The sequence below is a fragment of the Sardina pilchardus genome, chromosome 11 (genome assembly GCF_963854185.1).
Source record: "Sardina pilchardus chromosome 11, fSarPil1.1, whole genome shotgun sequence".
Lineage (NCBI taxonomy): Eukaryota > Metazoa > Chordata > Actinopteri > Clupeiformes > Clupeidae > Sardina > Sardina pilchardus.
In genome coordinates this window covers 4,633,096-4,659,117 of record NC_085004.1, presented here as the reverse complement: position 1 = coordinate 4,659,117, position 26,022 = coordinate 4,633,096, and the positions used below count along the sequence as shown (strand labels likewise).

Below are 26,022 nucleotides of genomic sequence, written 5' to 3'. Positions count from 1 at the left end.
CCAATGGGAATGGTCACAGTTAAAGTCCAATATGGTGATCAAAAGCATGTGCTGCCCTTGTATGTCATAGAAAGAGGAGGTGCGCCCCTGTTTGGACGTGAGTGGCTACGCGAAGTGAAACTAGATTGGCAGTCAATCAAGGAAATGCAATCTATAACAGTCACTGAAAAACAGAGCAGCCACTCTACAACTGAAAGACTGAATACAATGCTCTCAAATGCAGGAAAAGTCTTCCAGGAGGGGATTGGAACGTTGAAGCACATGAAAGCACAGATTGTGTTGGAAGATGAGGCAGTCCCCAAATTTCATAAAGCTCGACAGGTACCGTATGCCCTTCGTCCGAAAGTCGAGAATGAGCTCCACAAACTGGAAAACGAGGGCATATTATCCAAAGTTGACTGGTCTGAATGGGCGACGCCTATAGTTCCAGTAGTGAAAGGAAATGGCTCGGTACGTATCTGTGGGGATTTTAAAGTAACCATCAATCCAGTCCTGAAAGCTGAACAATACCCCTTACCGCGTATTGATGACATATTTGCAGCACTGGGCCAGGGTAAGCGGTTCTCAAAGATTGATCTTGCACAGGCGTACTTACAGATGGAGATGGACGAGTCTTCTAAAAAGTACCTGACGATCAACACCACAAAAGGTCTCTATCAGTACAACCGCCTGGTCTTCGGCATTGCCTCAGCTCCAGCAATATGGCAGAAGGCCATGGAACAAGTTCTGCAAGGCATACCAAATACACAGTGCTATTTGGACGACATTGTTATTACCGGAATCAATGATGACGACCATCTTGCAAACCTGGAAAAAGTACTCAAGAGATTGGAAGATTTTGGATTACGGGCCAACAAAGCCAAGTGTGAGTTTTTCCAGGATACCATTGAATACTGTGGTCACAAAATTGACAAAGATGGACTACACAAATGCAAAGACAAAATTGATGCTGTCTTACAGGCACCGCCACCACAGAATGTTACTCAATTGCGATCATTCTTAGGCTTGGTCAATTATTACCGTAAATTTCTGCCTAATCTCTCAGCAGTGCTACACCCAATGAACTGTCTACTCCAAAGTGGGACTAAATGGCACTGGTCTAAAGATTGTGAAAATGCCTTCAAGCAAGCGAAGCAGCTAGTCACGTCAGACAATGTGCTAACACATTATGACCCCCAGTTGCCACTGAAACTTGCTTGCGATGCTTCCCCATACGGGATTGGAGCAGTGCTATCACACAGGGTTGCTGATGGAACAGAGCGACCAATAGCATTTGCCTCGAGATCTTTGAATGCAGCAGAACGCAACTTTGCGCAAATTGATCGAGAAGCTCTTAGTTTGGTCTGGGGAGTGAAGAAGTTCAATCAGTACTTGTACGGAAAACACTTCACGCTTCTTACAGATCATAAACCGCTAGTGTCAATTTTCAACCCAACTAAGGGGGTTCCAGCAATGGCTGCTGCACGTCTACAACGGTGGGCTTTGTTTTTGGGTGCTCACACCTACAGCATTGAATATAAAGGCACTCTTCAGCATGGGAATGCTGACGGACTTTCCCGGCTGCCGCTACAACCGCCACCGCCGGAAAACACCAAAGAACTCGTGAACATGTTCCATATGGCACAAGTGGATCCGTTACCAGTCACCAGTGAGGAAATCAGGCTTGAGACAGGCAACGACCCTATCTTGTCCAGAGTATATGACCTAACTCTGAAAGGTTGGCCAAACAAGGGTGATTCATCATTGCCAAGCTATTCCAGCCGACGTGAACAACTTACAGTGAACCAGGGATGCATCTTGTGGGGAGCGAGGGTGATTGTACCGCCGAAGCTGCGTTCCAGGGTTCTGACTGTACTGCACGAAGGACACTTAGGCGTGGTGAAGATGAAGTGTCTGGCCCGAAGCTTTGTATGGTGGCCTGGAATTGATCAGCAGCTGGAAACAATGGCCAAGACATGTAGCGGGTGTCAACAGACTCAGAAGTCACCATCAACAGCACCATTACATGTGTGGGAATGGCCTTCGAAGCCGTGGCAACGGGTGCATATTGATTACGCAGGACCCTTCCTTGACCGCATGTACTTGGTTGTGGTTGATGCTCACTCAAAGTGGCCTGAGGTTTTCTGCACAAAGACCGCAACCTCGGCAAAGACTGTTGACCTCTTAAGAGCCTTGTTTTCACGCACAGGTCTACCACATCAAATCGTAAGTGATAACGGAACACCTTTCACTTCCGAAGAGTTCCAGTGCTTTGTTAGGAAGAATGGCATACAACACACCACCGTTGTGCCATATCACCCAGCCTCAAACGGACAAGCGGAACGCTTTATCCAGACTTTCAAGCAGTCCATTAAGGCCATGGACAAAGACAGTGGGTCACTACAGCACAAGATGGCAAACTTCCTGTTGGCTTATCGTAACAGTACACATGCCACAACTGGACAGACTCCAGCCATGCTCTTTCTAGGACGAACACTGAGGTCACGATTGGACTTATTGAAGCCCAACCTACACCAGCATGTGCAGCGGAAACAGTCTAAGTCTGCCCTACGCTCAAACATGCGACCTCTGCGCACCTTCCGTGTTGGACAGCGTGTACTAGCCAGAGACTATCGGAACAATACACAGAAATGGCAGTCAGGCACCATTACATCACAGACTGGACCATTAACATACACAGTCGACATCGGCCATGACATGGTATGGCGTAGACACGTGGATCAACTGTTGGATGCAGCTGGGCCGACAACAATGGACGCAGACCCTACATCTTGCTCTGATGGCCCTGAGTTGAATGATCCAGAACCAGACACCGCCGACATCTCTGGAAACACTGAAGATGGCTCTGGGACTGATACACCTGTTGTTCAATGCCCTACTGCAAGTGTCACCCCAGTACCTGTGAGGCGTTACCCAGAGAGAATCCGTAGACCACCTGAGAAACTCTCAACCCTCCGACTGAGGACATGTGATTAGTTTAGAATGCTTAGTATTACTTAGTTTAAAATGAGTTTATGCATGATGGGGCTTCCTAGGTTATAATGTGTACATCAATGCTGTACGGGAGGAGTGTTATGTATGTATGTTATTCAGGCACTATATGTTGTGTGTTCCTGTTCTATACCTTATATGGTTACTGCGCATTGATAGCATTGTAAGATAGAGACATGCGCATTGAGATGTTCTAACGTGGTTGTAACGTGATCGAATGAAGTAAAGGAGCAGCAAGCTCGTTAACAAGAACCCTTGTGTCTTTATTACTGAATAGGCAGTACTAAGGTTGAATGTGTGTGTGTAATAGTTTCATACACAACAGTGGTTTTATTTGAACAGCACCTGCTGCGCTGAGGCTGTTCTTGAGTGCATGTAAACTGCCTGGTGAGCTCACGTGCGGTTGCCTCTCCGCTTTCACTTTCACTGGAGTGACACAAAGATTGTGCCACGAGGAAAGCCAACTGCTGTGAATTTCCACTGCATTTAAAGAGGAGTGTGAGTGAGAGAGAACCAGACAGATGCAGAAAGGGATAAAGGCTGAGAGACGTTGAGAAAGACAGATGCAGAGAGGGAGAGGAAGAGAGAGAGAGAGAGAGAGAGAGAAAGAAAGACAGTCCATGAGATAAAAGGAACAATGCAGATGAAGAGGGGAAGCGTGGAGGAAGGGGACATAGCAGATACAGGCTGCGTTTGGTGCTCCCTCTGTCTTCACACTGCAGCAGGACCAGAGCTCGTTACAGGAAGCCTGTCAGGCTGAAGGGCCTCTCCATCTCAACCCACTCCTTCATGTTGTTGTTATTGTTGTTGTTGTTGTTGCGTCTCCTCCACCTTGGCCCCTGTGCTCTGCTAGCATGTCTTCATGTGACTGGGGGCTCTCGCCCTCTGATTAGGGTAATTACCGCCTTCCCTCTGCAGCCTTGTCACAAAAAAGCAGGAGAGAGAAAGAGAGGCCAACATCTGCGGACTCATCCATTTGTCTTTGAGTAATGAAATCCCAAGGGGGCGACCAGCCATGCCTTAGTGGGGAGCCTCATTTCAGGAGCTATTAAGTAGCAAAGGCGCGAGGCTCTGGCGCTTTTATCGCAACGCTCGTTAATCTTAGATCCCTTCCGCCCGGCGGAGCGAAGCCCGCTCGCAGGCTCGGCAATCACACTAAATCAACCAGACAACTGGTGGGATCCCTGATACGAGCTGATCCGGTACTGATCCGAACCAGGGACAGCTGCCATCAACTGCTGACTGGAGCTCCACGCCGATGGAATGGAGGAAGAGGAAGGGAGACAAATGAAGAAAGGTGAAATCACTAAGACATCTTATCATTCATGTGGAGGTGTGATATCTCCAGTTCCATGAAGTTGCATAATGTAGTGGTGTGTGTGGCATTACTTGTCTTCTAGGCACCTCAGATGAACAGTTTTGCACTCATTTTCCTTACAAATCACTTGCTATTAGCATTAGCATTTCACATCACATCACACAGCACTGAGTTGCCTTCAAAACCAGGCAATCATCTATGATGCCTCTACTAAGAAACATCATTTTAATGATTGTGATGTTAGTTAACATTGATAAGTGCAAGATGTTTTCATCAGAAGTGTCACACAGTATTAACACATTTTTTAACACTCTGGAGCGCTATAGCTGGCATGGATGTGGCATAGAGACAGCTGCTGTTTGAGAGCAGTATATGAGCCCACTCTGGTCTAAACTGCCTAGGAAAGCTCCTGAAGCTCCTGAAGCCATGTGAGAATCCGTGGCAGCTTCCCTAGCCCGCACAGGCTGTTTGGCGAGAGGATCCCACCATTAATCTTTCAAAGCCTGTACCCTCATCTCCAAGAGTTCATCTAGACTGGTGTAAATGGGACCATATGCAATATCATGGGCAATGTAACGCCACAGACACTGGTTTTATAGTTCTCTTCCCCTACCCCTCTCATTTTTTTCAATCTCGCCATATGTGATGCACACGCAAAGAGGCAATTCACATTACCATCGCTTAACACGCTACACAACGAATGCATTCTGACATGATATATGGAGCTCCATGGCCTAGTATTATTGCTGTGTGTATGTAAGCAGAAAAGAAGCTTACTCAAGCAGTTTGATAATTAGCTGAAGTTAATCTACGGAAGACAGTGCCTATGCATATTACGCTCAGCCACACCATATGCATTAACTGCTAATTACATTTAACAGTTAATGCATAGCGGAATCTGGATTTTTTTCCCCCTTCCTTGCTTTGTCCAGAACCAGAGGTTTTGGAAGTCCACGGCCAGAACAGAGACTTTGATTAATGCATGAGGTGCCAGTGGTCAAGAGGTGTTTATTTCATGAGCCTATGCTCCAGTGACAGTCCTTTCATATCTGGCCATGATATACTGTCAGGGCAGTGTCCGGGGGGACCCCACAGTGCAGGCAGCTCCTCTTTGATATCCAAAGCACCAACAAGTGCAGGCGCCAGCTCACTGCTGGCCCATATTTAGTCTTTTGTTCCGGGCTGTAAGGGAGGCAGCGTATCATCATTCAAAAAGCGCCTCGGTCAAGTAGCACGGGGTCAGAGAAGACACATTTTTCTAATTCATCAGCTGCTGTTGGGCTGCCAATATCAGCGGCCATGCAGCAGAGGAAAGTAGGCCAGAGATGGCCACGGAGAGTGAGGTGGGGGGGCCAGAGTGAAAAGTGGACGCTGGGTTTCTCGCCACACACGACTCGGAATGTCAATGAGCTGGCACACATCATCACCACCTCAAGTATTCACACTTATTTATTCATCTGTTGGCAGTTTGATGAAATGCACCAAAAAAACAACAACCCGGGACTAAGAAATGCATTGCATTCAACATGTTCAGACTTGTAGAGCAGTCAGCCTGTATTATTAAAAACTCTGGCCGTGGACAGCCTGGCAGCCTCATTAATAACACATGTCTTTGTGTGATTTTTTGTGACGTGTCATTGTTTTATTTCTGTATTTGAGGGAGGCCACTGAGGTGCCTTAAGTGTCTTTGAGTGTTTTGTGTGCTTCACACTCAGGGTTACTAACAGAGCCATCACAGCACAGGGAGCCCAGGCCAAGTGCAAGCACCAGCACGGCCTGTAACTACCCTGACCCTTCATAAAGTTAACAATGACTTAACCCCCTCAGTAATATCTACCAGCTGAGGGAGGGAGAACATGTGCTGCTGAGTGGCCGAGGGTCTCTCTCTTCCTCTCTCTTCCTCTCTCTTTCTTTCTCTTTCTTTCTTTGTGTGTGTGTTTGTGTGCGCTCATGTATTATTTGGTGCTGGAGGCTATGGGACATTGTGTTCCAGGTCTGTACTTATTTGTTTCTGTTCTGTATTGTTTTTTATTTGTTAGTTTCCTTGATTGTTTTCTGCAACTCTAAGTGTATTCAGATTGGGTAGAGTCTGGGTAGAGATTTATTTTCATTAAGCATTTCTAGAAAAGGTGAGGCAGTACAATCCTACAAGACTATAGGTTTGATGGTTCAATAGCTGAGAGACCTGCTGTGAAGATTTAACTACTGTATGTGGTAGTCCAACTAGGAGGACAGGCCACAGTTTCCCTGGGTGAGCAGTGGATCTGGGCATTGATCTCACAGCTACCAATCTAGCAGCAAGACTGTAGAGCATAATTAGCTAGGGGACTGTTGACAGTGTGTATGTGTGTGTGTGTGTGTGTGTGTGAGAGAGAGAGAGAGAGAGAGAGAGAGAGAGAGAGAGTTGGGGGAGATGGGGGTGGCAGAGGGACTTGTCTGACTCCAGTTTACCAACTCTGACCACAGAGGGCCGTTTCCCGTACGAGGATTAAGCCCTCGTCCTGGACTCAAAGAGAACTTCAATGGAGATTTCCATTGAAAAAAGGCTTTTAGTCTAGGATTAGGCTTAATCCATGTTCGGGAAACCGGAGCTGAGAGTGTTGCCTGCAGATGCACAGCTAAGGAGAAGCCATCAAGAAAATGCCGGTTTACCTGCAACCAACATAAGACACAAAACGAAATAGCACATATTTCAAGGCAAGCATGAGGTAAAAGCTGAATGCAGGTATGCTATTCCACAGAGAGATCTTTCTGTCTGTGTGCCTGTCTCTTGTTCGCATATCTCTCGAACCCTTTGCCCCAATCCACTTCACTCTTGTCAGGTGTCTTGCAAAGGACACTAGTGAGTATTGTGTCCAGTTTGACGGTCTTTGGAGGAGAAATGTCATGTAAAATATCAACGATTTTGTTAAAAGAACCATTCACAGGCTCTTCACTCTACAAAATGTTGTTAACAATCTTATCTGTCATCTCTTGAATTAAACACTGAAAGCGCCTCAGGAAAAAATATATTTTGTCTAAACATGTTTTTGAAATGAGCATGACTCTGTTCAGTTGGTTCATCACTTATTTAGGGTCACAGGGTCAGTGTGCACATTCAAAAGAGACAACATACAGAACATTACAAAGCAAAACAGATAAACATTTACAGTATTTAGCATAATGTGCCTAAAAGGCCTGGTACGGCTAGAATACAATTATCCATTTTCATTGTCTGCATTTTCCAAACTAACTTTCCATATGCTAATACTCTTTAGATACTGGCCTAAATGACATTTTTTGGAGAAAGTATTCTCAATTTGTGAAAATATATTCAGCTAAATATTTTGAACAACTCTTCCCACTGTGAGTCATCCCCTCCACTTTATTGTAGTTTTTGGTTCACTCCCCCACTACTTTCAAAGGTACATCATTTTGCAGCACCAAGGTCCTTTTAGCTTACCCATTAACAGAATAATCACTCCGAAATTGGCTTTCAGAACAATATATGTGCCTTTGGAGATATTGCCATTTAAATTTAAATTGCATTTTTAATGTATTCCATTTCGGAACCCACATTTGCCTCTCCTGGTTTCCATAATGCTTCTTCTGTGTTTGAAACATTCCGCCTCAAAGGGGAGATGTTTAGAAGCTTCTGAGTACAATTGGAGATGAAGATAAGGCCACACCGGTATGAGATTTCCTTGGTCAACAGGGGACCTAGTGTAGTCACCTGTCAATTGCCCTCAAAGTATTTGAAAATGAAACGCTATTGTCATGACATGCTGTATAAGACTGGGAAGGCAAAGTCCTACATACTGCTGTGTTGTAATCCGCTAACAGTTACAGTACATACACCAGCAACATTTCACTGCCATATTTATAGCCATTTATAGTTCATTTGGAAATAAACACATTGCTATTTTAAAAATGAACACACTGTCTCTTTTCTCTCTCCGTCTCTGTACATTTTAAATATAGGAGGAGGAGAAGAGCAGAGGAGGAGAGACTCAGAGTGGAATTAGTTTGAACTAGTTTTTCTTGCAGACTTGGCCATTTTTGATCTAGCTGGCTTGCTACTTTCTGTCTCTGCATGGCCCTGGTCCCGGCAGGTTAGAAGGGAGACGCCTCATCTTTATATTGGGTTCACACACTCACTCCTCATTTGTATCCTCCCCTTGTCTGTCTACACTTTTGCTCAACCCTCTCATTTGACTCTGCATCCTCCAGTGCAGCTCAGCGGTTCCCCAAACATGACAGGCCCACTGCAGAGACAGGGGTGGAGGCAATGCTGACACGTAGACACAGGAAGAGACTAAGGCATCAATGCTGTAATAACTGATTGTGTGATAACTTCAAACACATATAGGAACATATCATATGGTACACAGACTTACGTAGATCACATTTATAGATGTGACCACACATCTTTTCTCAAACTGCTGTAATATATTCTATTATGAAGTGTAATCCTAATGGCAAATGAACCTCCACATCCAGCTGACATTTTTACAAAAAAGGTGAGATTGTACTAAGGCAAGTCATGTGACCTGAAAGAATGGGACTGCTTTTCCCCACTGAGTGTTTGACTTGCGGTTCCCTTTCCCCCAATCAAAGGCCATACATGCAGCTGTCATTTCAACAAAGAGTTCTGATGGCTCATCAAGTAGTCTCGGCTCTGTAGCCAGTGTTTATCTAAGAGTTATCACCATTGAAAAATGACAACCTTTGTCTTCGATATAGCACATGGGCGAATGTACAGCGTGGTAGGCATGCTGTAGAAACAACTCCGACAAAGGCAGTTGTTTTGTCTGATTATTTTTCTTTGTTGTCCAAAAATTACAATTAAGCTGCTTGTGAAGTTTACATCAACAGAAAGATGCACATTAACATTCTCACCAAACAGTGTCAGCTTTCAAAGGCTGAAAACACATGAAGAGAAAATTACTGAGTGGTTTCAACAAAACAAACAAAAAACATTGAAGATTGGTCATAACACATGAGGTAATGTCACTGTAAAATAGTATCCTTGGTTGTATGACAGTTTATAAAATATGTAAATATTGTCAGACACTGTATTGTACAGTAAAGTTAAGAAATGATGTTGACAAAATGATTTTATCTCTCTCCTTTGGGGCCAGTATGACTGGTGGCATTCAGCCACTTCACAAATGTAATATTCCTTAATGCTTTTCTTAATTACACTCGGAGCCAGAGTCTCTGACAGGAATTAGGCCAAGTCCTTAACTAAATTACATTATGGATGCAGCGACACCACCGAAGGACAATTTTGGGTCAAAAGGAAATGTATCACCTGCCCCGAAAACTGGTCCATACGGTGACTTAATTCCATGAGGGTATGTGAATTATAATTAACAACAAGATATATGATTGCACACTTTACGTGAAATTTCCACCAGTTAACATTTCATTTGATTGTGGGTTAGATTGGCATCTTACAATGCGCTGACATGTGGTTACAGCTGGAAAGTTGATATGGACCAGTGTAGCCTATTTGGTAAAGTAAAACTGTGAACCACAGCTAAACTACAAAATTGTTGGATTGTATGCTTTTTCAAATAAATAAATAAACATGTACATAATTGTCACAAGCAATCTATTGTGACAGACATACATTTTACAATGATAAATGAAAGGATCATGTTCACTTTGAAATTAATTACTCTTGTACCATCGAGAGTGTTTTTTGTTATTTATTCATAAGCACTATTTATCAAGATGGATTACTTTTAGTGAAAAAACACATATACATACACAAAACATTCTATGTTTGCGTGCATTATTAGGCTTCTGTCAAATTGATATGTAAATAAATAGTTTCACCTTTACACACAATTCATCATAATTGATTTGCTGTCAGAATGCTGGTACTGTTTCAACAAGATCTGTTTTTTCTGTTGTCCCACTATCAATTCACTGGTATATAGTCCAAATTATGAGGAGGGGGGGAGTATTGATCTTATAGGAATCTCAATGGCCAACATGCACATGTAGCAAGAATGGAAATGAAATGTTTTGTCTACCTGCCACTGTGGCTGGTGGATTCCAAAATCTACCAGCCACTCAACGTTTCTTTACCAGCCACTAGAGATATGGTATGCAAATTTGATATCATGACCAAAATGAACATGGTTATCGGCATTACTGTGATACGATTAAAATGTGCTGTTTTTTTTCTACACCTACCACCAATGTTGGACAGAACTCATAATTGGCCGATCCTCCATGCACAGCAACACTAGTCAACAGAACAGAATTCATATGCTAATGTCATATGTAGTTTGGCTCCTCCACTCCAGTGCTCTGCTTCAACTGTCTTTATTTCACCTTATATGGAATTAGATACTGGCGTTGACTCTTCAGTTCAAAGAAGTCATCTCAGGGACGATTCGGAGATTTAAATAATTAAAATAATTCAATCACTGTGTTTATCTTCAGTAGGTGGAATGTGCATGAAATAAACACAATGTCTTTTACAAGCCAGCAACTAAACTCTGGCTTCAGTACAGGTTCCTGTTGATCTGGATCTAGTATCTATTAACATTTTTGTTCTAATAACATGTTTTTATTGCAAGCGGACTGACTATGGGGAATGTGGTTGAGCCTTGAAGACACTAGCTATGAAAAAAGAAACATTTGTCCCCCATAAAGCTTTGGGCTTTATTAAAATGCCATCTTTACTCATCCCTGGGGGTATGTAAATTGGTAGGTATTTTGTCATGAGAATTTGGATACGTCCAATCTTCACTCTCTGTGCCCATTCTCATGTTCATTTTGTTATTGGCAGAGGGCAAGAGTGTGTGTGTGTGTGTGTGTGTGTGTGTGTGTGTTTGTGTGTGGAGGGAGGCAAGGAAATGTGTGTGAGAAAGAGAGAGAGAGAATAAGACAGTGAAAGAATAAAGTGTGTCTGTGTGTGGCTGTGTGTAAGACAGAGAAAGAGAGAGATGGGAGACACAAAAGAGAGAACGGTGGTTATATATTTTAGCCCTGTCATCATAGTGTCACAGAAATGAGGATCCCATATTAGGCTGAAGCTCAGCCAAGCAGGACTCAACAGAGTGCCAGCGCCGGTTGGGAATGAGCCTGCAGGGCGGGGAATATCAGACTCACACTCAGCCCAGACCCAGCATGACTATATGCCCAGATATGGGCCAGATGTGGGCCAGACCAGAGCCGGGTGTGGACCAGATCCACTCGAGAGTCGTCATCGTTTATCTGGGAGAGACAAGGTCAGTGGGGGGTTCACTTTACAAAGAATGCAGAGCTCGTGCACTAACAGTGTTTTTTGTTCTTGTGTGTGCACCTCCTCCCCCTCTCCCCACCTCTCCTCCCTTCCTCTGAAAGAGCAGTGGCTTTGGGCTGATACTTTTATTCACCTTGCCCTTCATGCTTCACCACTCCCTAATCTCTATCCCATGGAAATGCTTAGATTCACTCAAGCAACAAGAAGCAAATCCCCAAAATGGCTGCTGAGAATCCCACGAGACAACATGGTGTAAAGCACTGAATAAAAGATTATCAGAACTTTGAATTCTGTCAATAAAAGAAAACAAACAAACTGAGAAAGCCAGTAAGAGTATGAGCCTCCAAGACAATTATACTTTACAGCAGCCAAGCTAATGCAAACATAACAGTGTTATGAATCCAGACCTGACTTATGTGACATAAGTAGTGAAGAAGCAGATATTTCTGCAAGACATTTCCTTAGTGTTTCCAAACACCATATGAAGGACATTAATCACATTTGAGTGCAAGGGATTGGAGGATCAACGTTATTGAAATGACTGCAATGGTTTATCATGTTCCTACTGGCTCTAATGTGTAAAGCCACAAGTATGAGTTTGTCAGGGTCAATCTTAATGGAGATGTTGTTAAAGGAGTGAGAGTGCAATACGAGATTATATTTTTCTTAGAGTTATGTCTGCACATGTTCTGGATAAAATACTTTCAGGGCAGCTTCTCATGTTGCAATGTCTGCACAACGCAAGAGGACAGTAATTTACACCTTTGTGAAATAAATGGGTTCACTTAAATGCCCCTCTCTCTTTCTTTCTCTCTTTTCCTCTTTCTCTCTCTCTCTTTCTGTCTCTTTCTCATTCCACCCTTCTCTCTCTCTTTTTCCCAGCCAATATCCATTGCAGTATGGAAATGAGAAATAAGATTAGAAAACAATTTATATAAATCCTCTCATGTTCAGTGACTGTTTACATTCTCCCAGGAAGGCACACAGAGTGCCATCTCCATGGAAACTGCCATCAGCCAATAGTGAGTCTTTTTCACCCAACCATGTGACACCGTGCCTGGTGAGAGACGTATTGAAGTTGGCAGTCAAGCTGTCTGCTGACTATGTTTTATTGAAAGAAAAATAAGAACCATTGAAACGGAAAAGCTCCTTAGAGTGCAAAAAAAAGAGAATTTTGTCAATCTCGGAGCAGTGGCTCTTACAAGCACAAAGGCCAAAGATCATGTTTTTCTTTTATGTTTCTGAAACATTTCACACCTCACAGCAACTCAAAAAAAGTTTTCAGAGATGGGCTGGTTATTTACTTTGCCGGCTGAAATTCATTGGAAAGCACATTCAGTTCAACAGCACATCAAGCGCTAGGCGATCCAGGAGTATGGCAGCTTTTTTTCTCATTAAGCTAGCCAACAGAACCAGTCCATAAAATCCTTGGTCCAGGGGAAGCTTATGAACTCTGTGAATTCATAATCTACTGAAGGGAAAAAAAAGGGCTTAAAATGGGCCTTCACATGCCCTCTTTGACACACACACACACACACACACACACACACACACACACACACACACACACACACACACACACACACACACACGCACATTCATATTCACGCACATATTTCCTGTCTCTCTCTCTCTGTCTCTCTCTCCCCCACACACACTTGTACACACACACACACACACACACACACACAGACACATACACACACACACACGCACACACGCACACACACACAGACTTCCCCTGCTTTACCTTGCCGGAACATGTGCAGAGCTGCGCTCCCTGAGATTTTATCAGCGGCCTTGAAACTACCTGTCGACATCGATCAGCGGTGTCAGCTTTCACCGTGATGGGCCTCACGGTTATTAGAGCGTAAGGCTCTGGAATGGGAGCCTCTGCTGAAACACACACACACACACACACACACACACACACACACACACACACACACACACTCAAACACACCCCATCTCCTCTTCTCTCCTCGCGTCCGGCCCAAGCAAAAATGAAGCCTCATACCGCACATAACAGAGCCAAAGCTCCTCCACCCTCCTGGGCGCTATGGAGGCCTGTGCTGTGGCAGCCCTATTATCTCCCCTGTCAGTGTGATATGCTGTCTGTGCTAGTGCATACATTTATATCCAGCCTTTTTCTGCTCCATAATGAAACAGACATCACCATCGTCTGAGGGTTGAGACAGAAGAGAAGAGGAAAGAAGAGAAGAGAAGGGTGTTTTTTTTCTTTTATTGCCTTCTGTTTCCACTGGTCAGGATCATAATGCTTAAGTGAGAAGGCTCACTCAGGAAATGAGAAGAGGAAAAAAGAAACTAATTCATGATGAAAAACTGTGGAACTTCCTGCTAATTGTATATCAGATTTGGACTTGATTTCTTGGAGAGGCTCATTTTATCGTATGACCTCATTCAGAACATTATATAAATGTTTTTTTTCCCTTTTCTTTTAAGAAACTGTTCTTTTCTCAGCACCTTAAGCTGTTGCCATTATCTTAATCCTGGTCAGAACAAATCCCTCTCTTGAGAATGGAGTTTTGCCTCGCTTGAATCACTCAAAAGAACCAGAAGTGACTCACAGAACAACAAGACGTCAGCTGTCAGCTCCTCCATCAGTCTTGCTCCTGTAGGAAGAATGGCTTAGAGGAGGCAATTATGAATGTGCTCTGGCTATGACTGTGGTTACATTTATATTGAGGCAGGTACTCTCCACAGCCAACAGATGGAGACAGACCAGAAGCTGAACATGGATGAGCGGGAACTAATGAACAGACCCTCCCTCAGACCAGAGAGAGAGAGAGAGAGACAGAGAGAGACGGAGAGAGAGAGAGTGGAATGAGAAAATATGTCTACAGTATATGCATTATGTAACATTCACAATGCCAGCATCAATGAACTAGCACATGAAATAGAAATCACATTTGGCTGTGTGCCAAAGTGCCTGAGGCTAAGGGGCAGTTTGCTACATATGGAAATGCCTTTTTTTGTGGATGCATCTTCCAAGCCATTAACAGAGAATACCCAGTTTAAAGACCCACATATAAACTTTAATGTCTATTTACTAAGTTAATATTAGAAGTCTTAGTAACCTTTCAGCCAATGTAACATATGGGACTCCCGCCAGGAGGCTAATGTCATTTCCATCAGACGTATGGATATGAGTGATGCTGGCATGTATGGGGGTATGTGGGCGATAGCTCTCAGGTAGCACTCGCATGGAAAGGATTCTTTTTCTTCCCTCACGGCATTCAGCGCTCCGACAGCCACTTTCAGTGTGATGAAAACAGTGTCCCACTGAGGATGTTCTCTTCAGGTCTGTGCTGAAAGGCCCCATGTGTTGGCGCTTATGCTGCCCTGTTGGCCATAACCTTTAGATTCGGTGCCTGTTGTGTCCTCTCTCCATAGGTGCGCGCAGTTCACCTGTCACTGTGAGGGCCAGGTTGGCAGAGCAGCGCTGGAGTCGAGGGGGGTGGGGGGTGGGTGGGTTCAGCATCCCAGCATGCATCTGGTCCCAGCCGAGGCTTTGTTGGTGGCTTTCTGCTAAGCTCCCCTCTCAGGCGCTGCATCCTCTGTGACTGTCCAGAGGGTGGACGCGTGAGCTGGGGTCTGAAAAGCCTTAGCAGGCGCCCTCTCTCTCTCTTTATTTCTTTCTCTCTCTTTCTCTCTCTCTCTCTCTCTGTCTCCCTCCTCGGCTCCTCCGGGCCTCAGAAGCAGTCGGCTCCCCATCAGGCAGCATTCATCAGGCACATCAAAAGGCAGCTCAGGATGCGCCCGAGGCCCTCGCCGGCCCCCCAGCGCCATTCTGCCTCACCTCAGGAGGGCCAGCTCCCCCGCACACCCAAGGTAAAGCCATTTCATCAACCGCCGTGCGCTGCGCGCTCCCTCACTCGGACCCTCGCTGTCATCATGTCAAGATAAACTTTCACTGCGGCCCACGCCAAGGGTTCCAGGAGCGCTTGGCACCGGCCTGAGGTGGGGAGAGGCTCAGGGGTAGGGTGGACACAAACCTGCTGGTCTGACGAGGGATGCACACGAACCTGTTGGCCTTGCGAGGGGCACAACTAGTTAGCGCCTTCAGTTTTACCAGGGAATGGATGCACCCTCTGTGCAAAAGATGAAACTAAATCATGTAAACTTACAGTTTTTATTATGCTACACAATACTGTTTCATTTAGATTTTGTTGAACACTGTCTGGGGCTTTTTGAAACCCGAGCACGTGAGAGAATATGTGAGTGGGACTTCTGAAAAGAAAGAGATTTGAGGAAGAAAGAAAGAGTAAAAAGGAAGGGTAACAAAGAGAATTAGGTTAAGAATCACACGCAGGGTGTAGCAAAGACAAATTAGAGCAAAGGCTTAACGCAGGCCGCTGTGTCAAACAACGGAGATAAACAGGATTAGAGAGGCCGAGCGGTCAATCCTCCGATTCTCTCTCTGTGACCTGTTTACCTTTCTCTCTCTCTCTTTCTCTCTCACCCTCTCTCTCTCGCTCTGTTCCATTCTTTCATGCAGGCTTAAAAGTCAACATAAAATCCACCTCAAAACCATTTCCCTGCTCTCTGAGCTGCCTTTTAAAATCTCGCAGGCCCTTCGGAGGTAAACAGGCCGGATAGCGGTAATGGTGCCTGTATACATTTCTCCAGTGGCCTGGCAGAGTGTTTATCCTGTGCGGATGTTTAAGCAGCTGCTGCTTGCATGAACTCACTGTGCCGCATAGCTCACCTTGGCATCGTGAATCGCTCAAGTGTCTACCTGCTGCTCTCTCTCTCTCTCTCTCTCTCTCTCTCTCTCTCTCTCTCTCTCTCTCTCTCTCTCTAAATCAGACACAGTTGAAGATGCCCAGCAAGTGTACGTGTCATGGAAAAATACAAGACAAATAAAACCCCTTCCAATCCTCATGGGTCGGTTGCTGATGTAAGGTGGTAAAGAATTCGCGCAACAATGACGAATCCACCTAAAACACACTATGCTCACCCAGTGCCATATGCAGCGCGGGCAGACACAAGCACACAAAGACGACTGATAGACTTCAATAGGGTTCAAACCCAGCGCCATTACCTAATCAATGAATCCCCATTAGCACGTCTATCCGTCATACGCGTATGAATGGTGAGTCTGTGCGTGTTTGTGAACGCTCTGAAATGAATCTTGGCCGTCTAATCTGAGGCTGGCCCGTCGGAGACCGCCCCGCGTTGCTCACATGCGCCTCTCAAAAGGCGCCATTGTGGAGCTGCTGAGGTATGAGCAGTAAAATTCTATGAATGTGCATTTTATCCGCGGCCAGGTAGAGGCACAATCCTCCCGCTGTTTGGCCCAGGAGTTTTCCTTGGCCCGGCCCTCGCAAGCCGACCATGACTCAAAGACATCATAGAGCAGGCCCCTGCTTCCTCTGCCCTCCTCTCCTCCCCTCCTAGCTCTCTCTCCATCCCTCCCTCCCACCCCCTCTATCCCTCTCTCCCTCTCTTTTCCTCCGTCCAGGCGTGTTTGGAGAGGAAGAAGGTGTCCGCTATGGCCGCTCTTTCATTTCAGAGCGATGTTTGTGTTCCTTGGCCGGGGGAGAGAGTAAGGAAAGGAATGAGATTAAAAAAAAAGAATCCGGGGACGTTCCGTTTGACTTTGCTGATTCAATTTGCCCCCCTTCCCCAAGTTCTGTCCTGCTGCAGCCTCTCTGTCCTACATTTCATCTGTGTGTGTGTGTGTGTGTGTGTGTGTGTGTGTGTGTGTGTGTGTGTGTGTGTGTGTTGGGTATGGGGTAAATAGCACAAAGCACATAATAAAACAAACAACATAACTAACTGCAATGACACTGTGACGAATCTGTCATATGATGAGATTAAGTGTCTTACTGATGCATGTGAATGTAATGGACCTTGAATGGGACATTAATTACGATACTACACTGTTTTAATGGAGTATAGCCTATATTCATATAGCCATTGTTTTGTTTTCATTAATCTTTCGTTATTTGACTAGATGACTCTTGTAAGAGTATAATGTAGCCAGACTCTTAGAGGCTTTGGTATTTATGTATTCATGGCTCAAACCATCCCCCGGACATAAAAAAGACCTAAATGATGGGAAACAAAACTGACGTTCTACAAACACAGGGAAATTCCTGACCTGAATTAGGTTACCATCTCTTTCAGCTTGTGTGGATGTTTTCATTTCTGGACTATTCAGGTAATGCTTTCCCCTCTCTCCCTTCCTCTATCCCTCTCTTTCTGAGTTCACACTCACTCCTTCTATTTCTTACTTTTTACTCTCTCTTTCTCTCTCTCTCTCTATCTCGTTCTTTTACAGTGCTGTTCTATCACTGATACGTTTGTCTCCCTCTTCCCCCTGGAACCAAACATTGTACGCTGTCCACATGATTGAATGCCTCAGTGCGTTACACCGAAAGTGATTGTCATAAATATTTCATCACCAAAATTGCTTGGTGCAATAAATGTAGGGTGGCGGGTGACAGTGGGAGTTAAAGCAGGACGTGGAGCGCAGGGCAGCGCGGCTGCTTATCACCTCATAAGTCGTGTCAATTAACAAAGCACTCGTACATCACTGCCTGCTCATTCTCCGGCCACGTCCCCCGCTTCCCCTTTCGCCCCGTGAAAACCTATTTACATGTGGGCCCGCGCCGCACCGCACAACGATTTAGTGTCCCTTATCGGCCTCATATTTCCTCCGCTGCTTTTCCAAGAGCACTTATGTAAAGAATAGGGCTTGACCTCTGCGTGGTTGCATAGAGATAGCAGCACACTGGCACTGGTGGAAAACAGACTCAAGTGTGTGTGTGTGTGTGTGTGTGTGTGTGTGTGTGTGTGTGCGCGCACATACGTCTATGTGTTTGTGTGTGTTTGAAAGAGAGAAAAAATATAGTGTGTGTGTGTGTGTGTGTGTGTGTGTGAAAGAAAGAAAGAAAGAAAGAAAGAAAAAAAGATAGTGTGTGTGTGTGTGTGTGTCTATCCGGAACCTAGGACACATGTATCAGTCAAGACAATCAGTCAGTATCAGTCACTCCCGCCTTGCATGCGATATCTCTGCTTGTTCTTCTTGCTTGCAGATAAGTCAGTGAGGCCGTGGATGTCATGCTGTGTCCCTCCACATGTGCCTCTGAGCGGCTGAACAGGTGATGCCTCATGTGGGCCACGCTGCCTCTCAATCAACGCCGTACCAACACGTTCCACTAGCTAACCTGATTAACAACAGCCAGGTTCCAAGATGGCTCCCTCCTCTCCTGCTAATTGCTCTGTGCGCATCACCGTACTTTTCGAGTAAGCTTTTATACCGAAAACCGAGTGGTCGGAACGCGGCTAATACAGTGGAGTAAACCCCAGGGAAGCATCCCTGATAAACCAAGCGTGTGCCAGAGACTATGAGTGATGGAGATAAATCTATTATTCCCGTCCCCAGTCCCGCCGTATCCTGTCGTGTGTGTATGACACTGCTGCTGCGCGATGAGGTCTCTATCGGAGGGGAAATGAGGCGTCTCTGTCCGGGTGATGTAATTATGAGAGGAGGTTGGGGACAGGGTGACATTTGGGCGAGGGAGATTAAGCTCTCCTCACGTCCAGGCCTGCGGTTCCAATCCTCCTGAGCCTACATTAAAAGCGAAGTTAGTCCACCGCGTGACATTTTTACTGTGACCTGCACTCTCACCGCTAATCAGGATTATGTTAATCAAAGAGCCATACGTCATACAATTGCATGCATACATAGACACTCACACAGTCACATACACACTCACACAGTCATTTACACACATACACACACACACACACTCTCTCTCTCTCTCTCTCTCTCTCTGTCTCTCACACACACACACACACACACACACACACACACACACACACACACACACACACACACACACACACACACACACACACACACACACACACACACACACACACACACACACACACACACACACACATTCCATTAACCTCAAGCCATTCTGAGTGTCTTTGCTGCCCTAATTGAGTGGCTACATGATAAGGTGTCTGTCTCCCAGTCTGTGTAAACCCAGCTGCCCCCAGTTGTTGCTCAAAATGTCTGTTGTAGCTGAAACCCTCTTCACTTAACCCAGTCTGATGATGTCTGATTAATTCAGGGGACGTTACTCCACCGCTGAGTCAAACAAACAAAAAGAAAAATCAGTCTGCGAGACGGCCTTCACAAGGTCTTTGAGGCCATTCATTTACAAACACCAAGGTGGATGAGGCCGACATGTTTGTCTTGAAGGAAACCTTTTGTGTGTGTGTGTGTGTGTGTGTGTGTGTGTATGTGTGTGTGCCAGGCCAAAATTGAAAAATATTTCCCAGAGAAAAAACAACCTCATGCACTTGACAAAATCTCTCCATCTTTGTCCTGTGGATGAGTGAGTGTCCTCTGCTGGGCCTCTCTTTGCCCTGGGCCCCGTGGAGATAACCTTGAGACAGTTATTTACAACAAGGGGCGCGGCTGTCACCATTAATTAGCACCACTCATTATTAGATGGATATGCACACCTTGCTTTACCCTTCAGTTTTACTACCTCTCACTTTGGGCTCCAGTGATAACCTCAACGACACAAATCTGCCGTGAGAGTTCTACATGCATTTATCCGAATGATAAGTAGTATCACTAGATGTGCCTGAGTGAAATGGATATCTACTTCTGAGACATACAGTATAGGCCATCCATTGGTATGGTGAATATCTGTATGGTTTGTGAAGTTTTCTTTGTCATAAAGAAAAGCGTTAGAAAGGGCATTCTCACTAGTCGTAAATCCACATGTATGTATTATTTACACAGGAGAGGTTTTGAAATCTATCTGACTCAGGAGAAAGGCTTTCACTGGCACCATGTTTATAGTTCATTAGCTGGGGCGCTGTGCTGCATTAATGGTGCACGCTGGAGCTAGCGCTGCAAGGCAGGCACCCCAACAACAATGGAGCTGCATGGGTTTTATGGCCCATCTCCACGCTCGCGGCCAACGGCGCACAGCTTCATTTCTGCAGGCACATTATTTACGCCTCTGTGTTTTACTGGGGCAGGTCTGACACAAGCGTGTGTGATAGATAGCATATCTTTCTCCTCAGCTCTCTCGCTCTCTCCCTCTCGTTCACTCTCTTTGTGTTTAAACTGGGCCAGATGCTGTAGGTGACTTAAGTCAGGAAGCAAAGGGATGTTGTTGTTTTCATTCGTTACCCAACCCCAACCCCTTTCTTTTTTTTCCAATTTTTCTTTGCTGGTAGCACAGAAGGTGAGGTGACCCAAGCAAGAGCTTTGTTTTATGTTTAGCGAGTAATATTAAAGCACACAGAAAGGCGTGATCATTTGGAGAAGGTGAATACATTAGTGGCTCCCTGGGGGTGGCATATATTTTCTTTGATATCACCGAAGCCAAAGTGAACTGCCAAATAAAACTCGTATTACTCTAATTGGCTTGACCTGCGAGTCAACATGTCTCCAATTATTTCAGTTTTTAATCACAAGCACAGGGAATGCAAAGGGAACGCGGTAAGTGGAAGCCAACGCTTAAGCAGCGATGACAGAAATAATTAATTTATTCGGAGGGGAGGGTGAGAGGTCACTCCAACATCTAAGCAACAATAGCTCCAAGTCCCCCTCCTTTATTCCACACTGTGGGCTCACTGAAATAAGCTATGGATATAATATTCAAAGATCAAGTCATCTCGAGACGTTAACCATTTTTGCATTACAAGAAGGAGAGACATCGATCCATCTTTTAATCCCTCAACCACCATTATGGAGAAAATGATTCCCTTGGAAGCAGCGCCAAATTGCCAGCTCAATATAATATAATATATTCCATTACTAAATGTATGTATCCACTTCCCGGGAATAGTGGTATTCAACACTTTATGCAATCAATTAATTGAATTATCCAGTATTGACATCAGATGTGGTAACTCTAGTATTCTAGCTAATGGGTACAGGGCTGAAGAAGACACTGTTTGTTAGTGGGTGTATATTACTGTGCTGCTTTACCTGCTGCTTTACCTGTAGTGCATATAAATGATGAATGTCAAATGTACGGGAGTATGAAAACATGTTTTTCTGCATGTGTAACAGGTACAGTAGACAAATATCAATACATTCAACCCTTGAATTGAGTCCGTTTGAGGAAGCAGCAGATGCCTAAAGGTGCAAGTCAGCCCACTGCCCAGCTTCTCCATTGATTCCTCTCCATGGATTACCTTCATGGAGAAGCCCTTTCTGCAGGCCTTTGGCCTAGACAGTAGAGATGGGTACACATCGCCCTCTTGAACTCCCTTCACTCCCTTTCTGAACTCCTCTCTTCAACCAGTGGGTGAACCACATCGAGTAGGGCCACGGCCAAGAGGCAGATCTCCACAGCTCATCTCTTCTCCTTCTGTGAAAGCGGGATGTTTTTTTTGTGGTGGGTTAGGTTGCTAGCCTCAGGTAGCACTTGACGACTGAGTTTGTTCATGAGCACTTTCATATATGATATCTGCTATCTTATCACCTGGATATGTTATCTGCTATCTTATCACCTCCATTCCCCCAAATTGTAAATTAACAAGGGTTTATTAGTTTTATCCTTATGCTCACTTTTTCATGGCTTAAAGCTCTTAGACACTATAGATCACTTGACATTCTAGTGTAATCTTTCTTTTAATACCTGCCAAAACAGCAATTTAGCAAAAATTTGAACAATGATGAATCATATTGTTGAATAAATGTGTCAAAGCTGAGCAAAACTCAGCATAGCATAGCAGCAACCTTTGAAAAACAACAAAGACAGAGCCTACAAAGCATATGTGAGTCAACTGACAATAACAGCAAGTGAGAGAGAGAGAGAGAGAGAGAGAGAGAGAGAGAGAGAGAGAAACCCCATAAATATAACATTTGAGATTTAATCCACCTGCTCCAAGCCAGAGGGCCATGGCTCCTGTTGAAATGGCCATGGTTGCCTAAGCAGGCTGCATGCAGCGGGGGACTTGCAAATGGGTTGTGCTAGCAGCAGCCGCTGGTGAATATGTATGCTCACTCAGCACAGCCCGTTATTCCTCTCCTGATGCCACAGCCACGCACAACTGCCACGGAGACATGGAAATCAGCGCCGCGCGTTCCACTCCGCGTAGGCTCATATACAGCATATACCTTATATATGTACACGCTCGGGTGAGACCAGCATCAGCAGTGGCGTGTGTGGTGATGAATGAATGGGGGGGAGGGCATGGTTAATCCTGTTTAGTCCCACTGTGTGCACTTTTTAAATAAAAACGCTCCACAACGTTAGCATGAAAAAGGTCTCAAAATGGGATGACAATACATGCGTGAAATAGGGTGTACTGATCATGTCGCTGAGAAAAGTGGAGAGGAAATTGTGAATCTGGGCGCCTTGTTGTACAGCGCACGCTTGTCTAGCGCGGCTAATGTTCATAGCTGCTGCGGCGGCTTCATCTGAAAAGCACAGCTTTTGATTGCTTACTTTTGGGTGTGTGGAAGTGGGGGTGGGTTAGGTGTGGGGTTGCGCTTAGAAGGGGTCCCCCAACATCAGAGTGACTCGTGCTTATTTACAAAGACGCAGATTTATTCCACCACTCTGGAGAGGGGAAGGGTCAGTCACCATCAGCATAGGCAGCACCCATCCGAATAGTCAACACAAGGTCAGGTGGAGAGATTTGGAGCCGGAGACACATGAATTTCAAATAGTTGGCGGCGTACTGGAGGAGGGCTCTGTTTGGCGGCTATGGGGAGGAAAACGGGCCGATAAAATAGTCTGCGCATTTGAATGGGAGATGTGCCCGGGACATCCCAGATGAGCGTGGTGCAGCTGGCTGAGACCTTAATAAGAGACTATGGGGATGACAGGGAGGCAGAGCGCTGGCGATGTCAATCACCTGGAAAAGGGATAGGTGGGCCGATGAGATGGCTAGCGACTCAATTCCCCATGGCTCCCCTCCTCCCCTCCTCCCCCCACCCGCAGGCCCCTTTCATTTTGTTTATTAAGTTCCCTCTGACAGTTTATGTGCCTTGCCTATCTGCCTGTCCCCCAGGGTCCCCCTTTCAAGGCGACACAGGAGGGGAAGGAGAGAGTAGACGCGGAGCAGGAAATCAAATGGTAAATAGCTCCAAAGAGAAGAAAGAAAACACTTTATATTCCAGCTAGCTGAGCCAGATGGAGAATATTTATAAGCTATGTTGTGTAGTGTGCAGCGTATGATATTGATGTTTTGTATATGACTGCACTGTTAGTGGCTAATGCATTATTAACACTCTGAGTCAATGCGAAAAGAGAGAGCTGTAGTCATTTCAGAGCAGAGAAAGAAATATAAAACATTTAAGGAATATGCATCAGTGTGAGAAAAGTCAAAACAAAGGGTGTATAACATTCCTGTTCACGATATGGTGCTTAAGCGGCCTTAATGAGTTGGGACAACTTGTGAGCATGTTTCACTTTAACAGACAGGGTTCTCTGGAAGTCCAAAAGTTAAGAGTGCTAGTGGATTGTGAAGAGTTCTCATGGAGACTTACCCAACAGCTGTGTCCTGACTTGGCAGCAGTATGCACTCAGCATTTAGGCACATCAAAGGCTCTGGCCTTAAAGTGAACGATCAAAGATCTCCGCATCCTTCTTTCCCTCTCCCTCTCTCCAGCAGGCTCTTTCCTCCTCTCTCTCTCTCCTCCTCTATCCCTCTCTCTCTCTCTCGCTCAAGTCGCTCAATGACTCTCACCGTTGTCTACGCGGCGTTGTCCCTGCAGATAAACAAGATGAGAATGAAAGGCACTTTAGAGCACGCGGGCCTGCACCGCCCTCAGAGGACAGGCCCATATTGATGAGCGCCTCCTTCAGAGAATGGCTCTTGATGTGCTGAGCGTCCTTGCCGACTGCAGCTCCCGCTCCAGCTCCTTGGTGTAGGCTGCATTCTTGAGTGTGCTGCCCCTCTGCAGAGCGAGGAACAAAGGAGCAGCTCATTAATGCAGCTGGGCCCCGGATCACTTATGACATTCCCTGTTGGAGGCCCGGCACCCACCTGAAAGTCTTACAGGCGGCCTGCATACTTGTCCTTTCAGTGTGTTATCTTAATGAAATAGTTGTAGCTATGGTCTGACAGGACTCATGTTGGTAATGGACATGACTCCACATTAGAATAATGCAGGGGTCATTTGGATTCATGTCACATGTTTTGATCTTTGTGTTGGCATCCGGGCAAACATTTTTGTTATGATGGTCTGAAAAAGCTATTTGTCAAGGATGCTTTGTTTTCCATTGCACAAGCGGCTTCATCCACAGACTGTGCAATGCTTTCTCTCATGCCTGTGTCCTTAGTATATTCTGAGATGGGATGCCTGCCTCTGTTATTGGGAACTGACTCAAACAGCAGGATACATACAGTGCCTAGATTGTTTAGAGATACATTTTGAAAAACAAATTATAAATAAATTATAAACGCCATCAACATACTAAAATGGTGTAACAGATTTATTTTCTTGTTTACTCATAATTAACATATGCATTTCCTCTGCTATTGATATTCTTAACAGTCTTAAACATAACTGCTATTACATGGCCCTCGTGCACTGTTATCAACCACATGACTGTGTGTCCTTATGAATGTGTAATGCACTTTTCTATATCACAGTCATTAACTGAAAGTGAGCCTGACATAAGCTCTTGGCATTTTATATACGATATTGCCCCAGTAAAGTTTTATGACTGCTTGGCCCTGCCTCGTGTGGAACTCCATCTCAGTGACAGAGGCCGTAGCAGTAAAGAATTCTGAGCACTTCTCCAAACACACAAAAAATATGCCCCATTTGCGGTCTCACTTCTCAATAGACTCGCACAGCGAGGGGTGGCTTCTGCCGCAAGGGTTTGTCTCAAATTGGAGCAAAAGCCATCAGAAATCACACCTGCCACTGGATCCATGCCTAAAGGCAAGTCAACAACACGTGCAAAGCAAGCTCCAGAGAAAGCTGCAGCAAGGCAGGATCAAGTCGCTCGGCGACAGAGATGCTCCCTGGGTCTGTAAGAGACTCTGAAATCCCAATGGCACTCTCATTATTAGTTTCAAAGTGAGATATGGCTTTTATATCGTCAGTGTGAAAACACAATTATGAAGTTGTGTGCTATTGGATCTGTGAAATAATGTGATCGCTTACTGAGCAAGATGCTGGCAGTAAACAATAGGAATAGCTGTTACCATGATAGTAACACTTGGTACTTCCCAAGTTATTATTAAAATGGCTGCTGGTAAGGCAGTCTAATGAAGAAATTATAGATTTAATCAACTCAATTCTGCGGCACAGCCCTGCTGGCACTTCCTTGGCATACCTCGCTAGCTGTAATTGTGCTTGGGCTCATTGCTTATGCATAAGTTTAAAGTAATTGTGGTCTAGCTAAAATGCAACAATAATTTGAATGGACAAAACAACAGGCCAACTGCCAAATGTTATATCTGAGCATTAATTTTCAACAAGAATTTCAATTGA

General features: G+C 45.0%; 1 protein-coding gene across 1 annotated transcript; it reads left to right on the top strand.

Annotated features, from left to right (window-relative positions):
* The first annotated feature begins 207 nt into the window (after positions 1 to 207).
* On the top strand, positions 208 to 2,976 carry LOC134096158 (uncharacterized protein K02A2.6-like). The gene has a single exon (XM_062549912.1). The coding sequence runs from the start codon at positions 208 to 210 to the stop codon at positions 2,974 to 2,976; it is 2,769 nt and encodes a 922-aa protein (XP_062405896.1).
* Positions 2,977 to 26,022: the final 23,046 nt, after the last annotated feature.

Excerpts from the sequence above, each read along its gene's own strand:
- LOC134096158 (XM_062549912.1), top strand. The coding sequence starts at position 208 with ATGCTCTCAAATGCAGGAAAAGTCTTCCAGGAGGGGATTGGAACGTTG.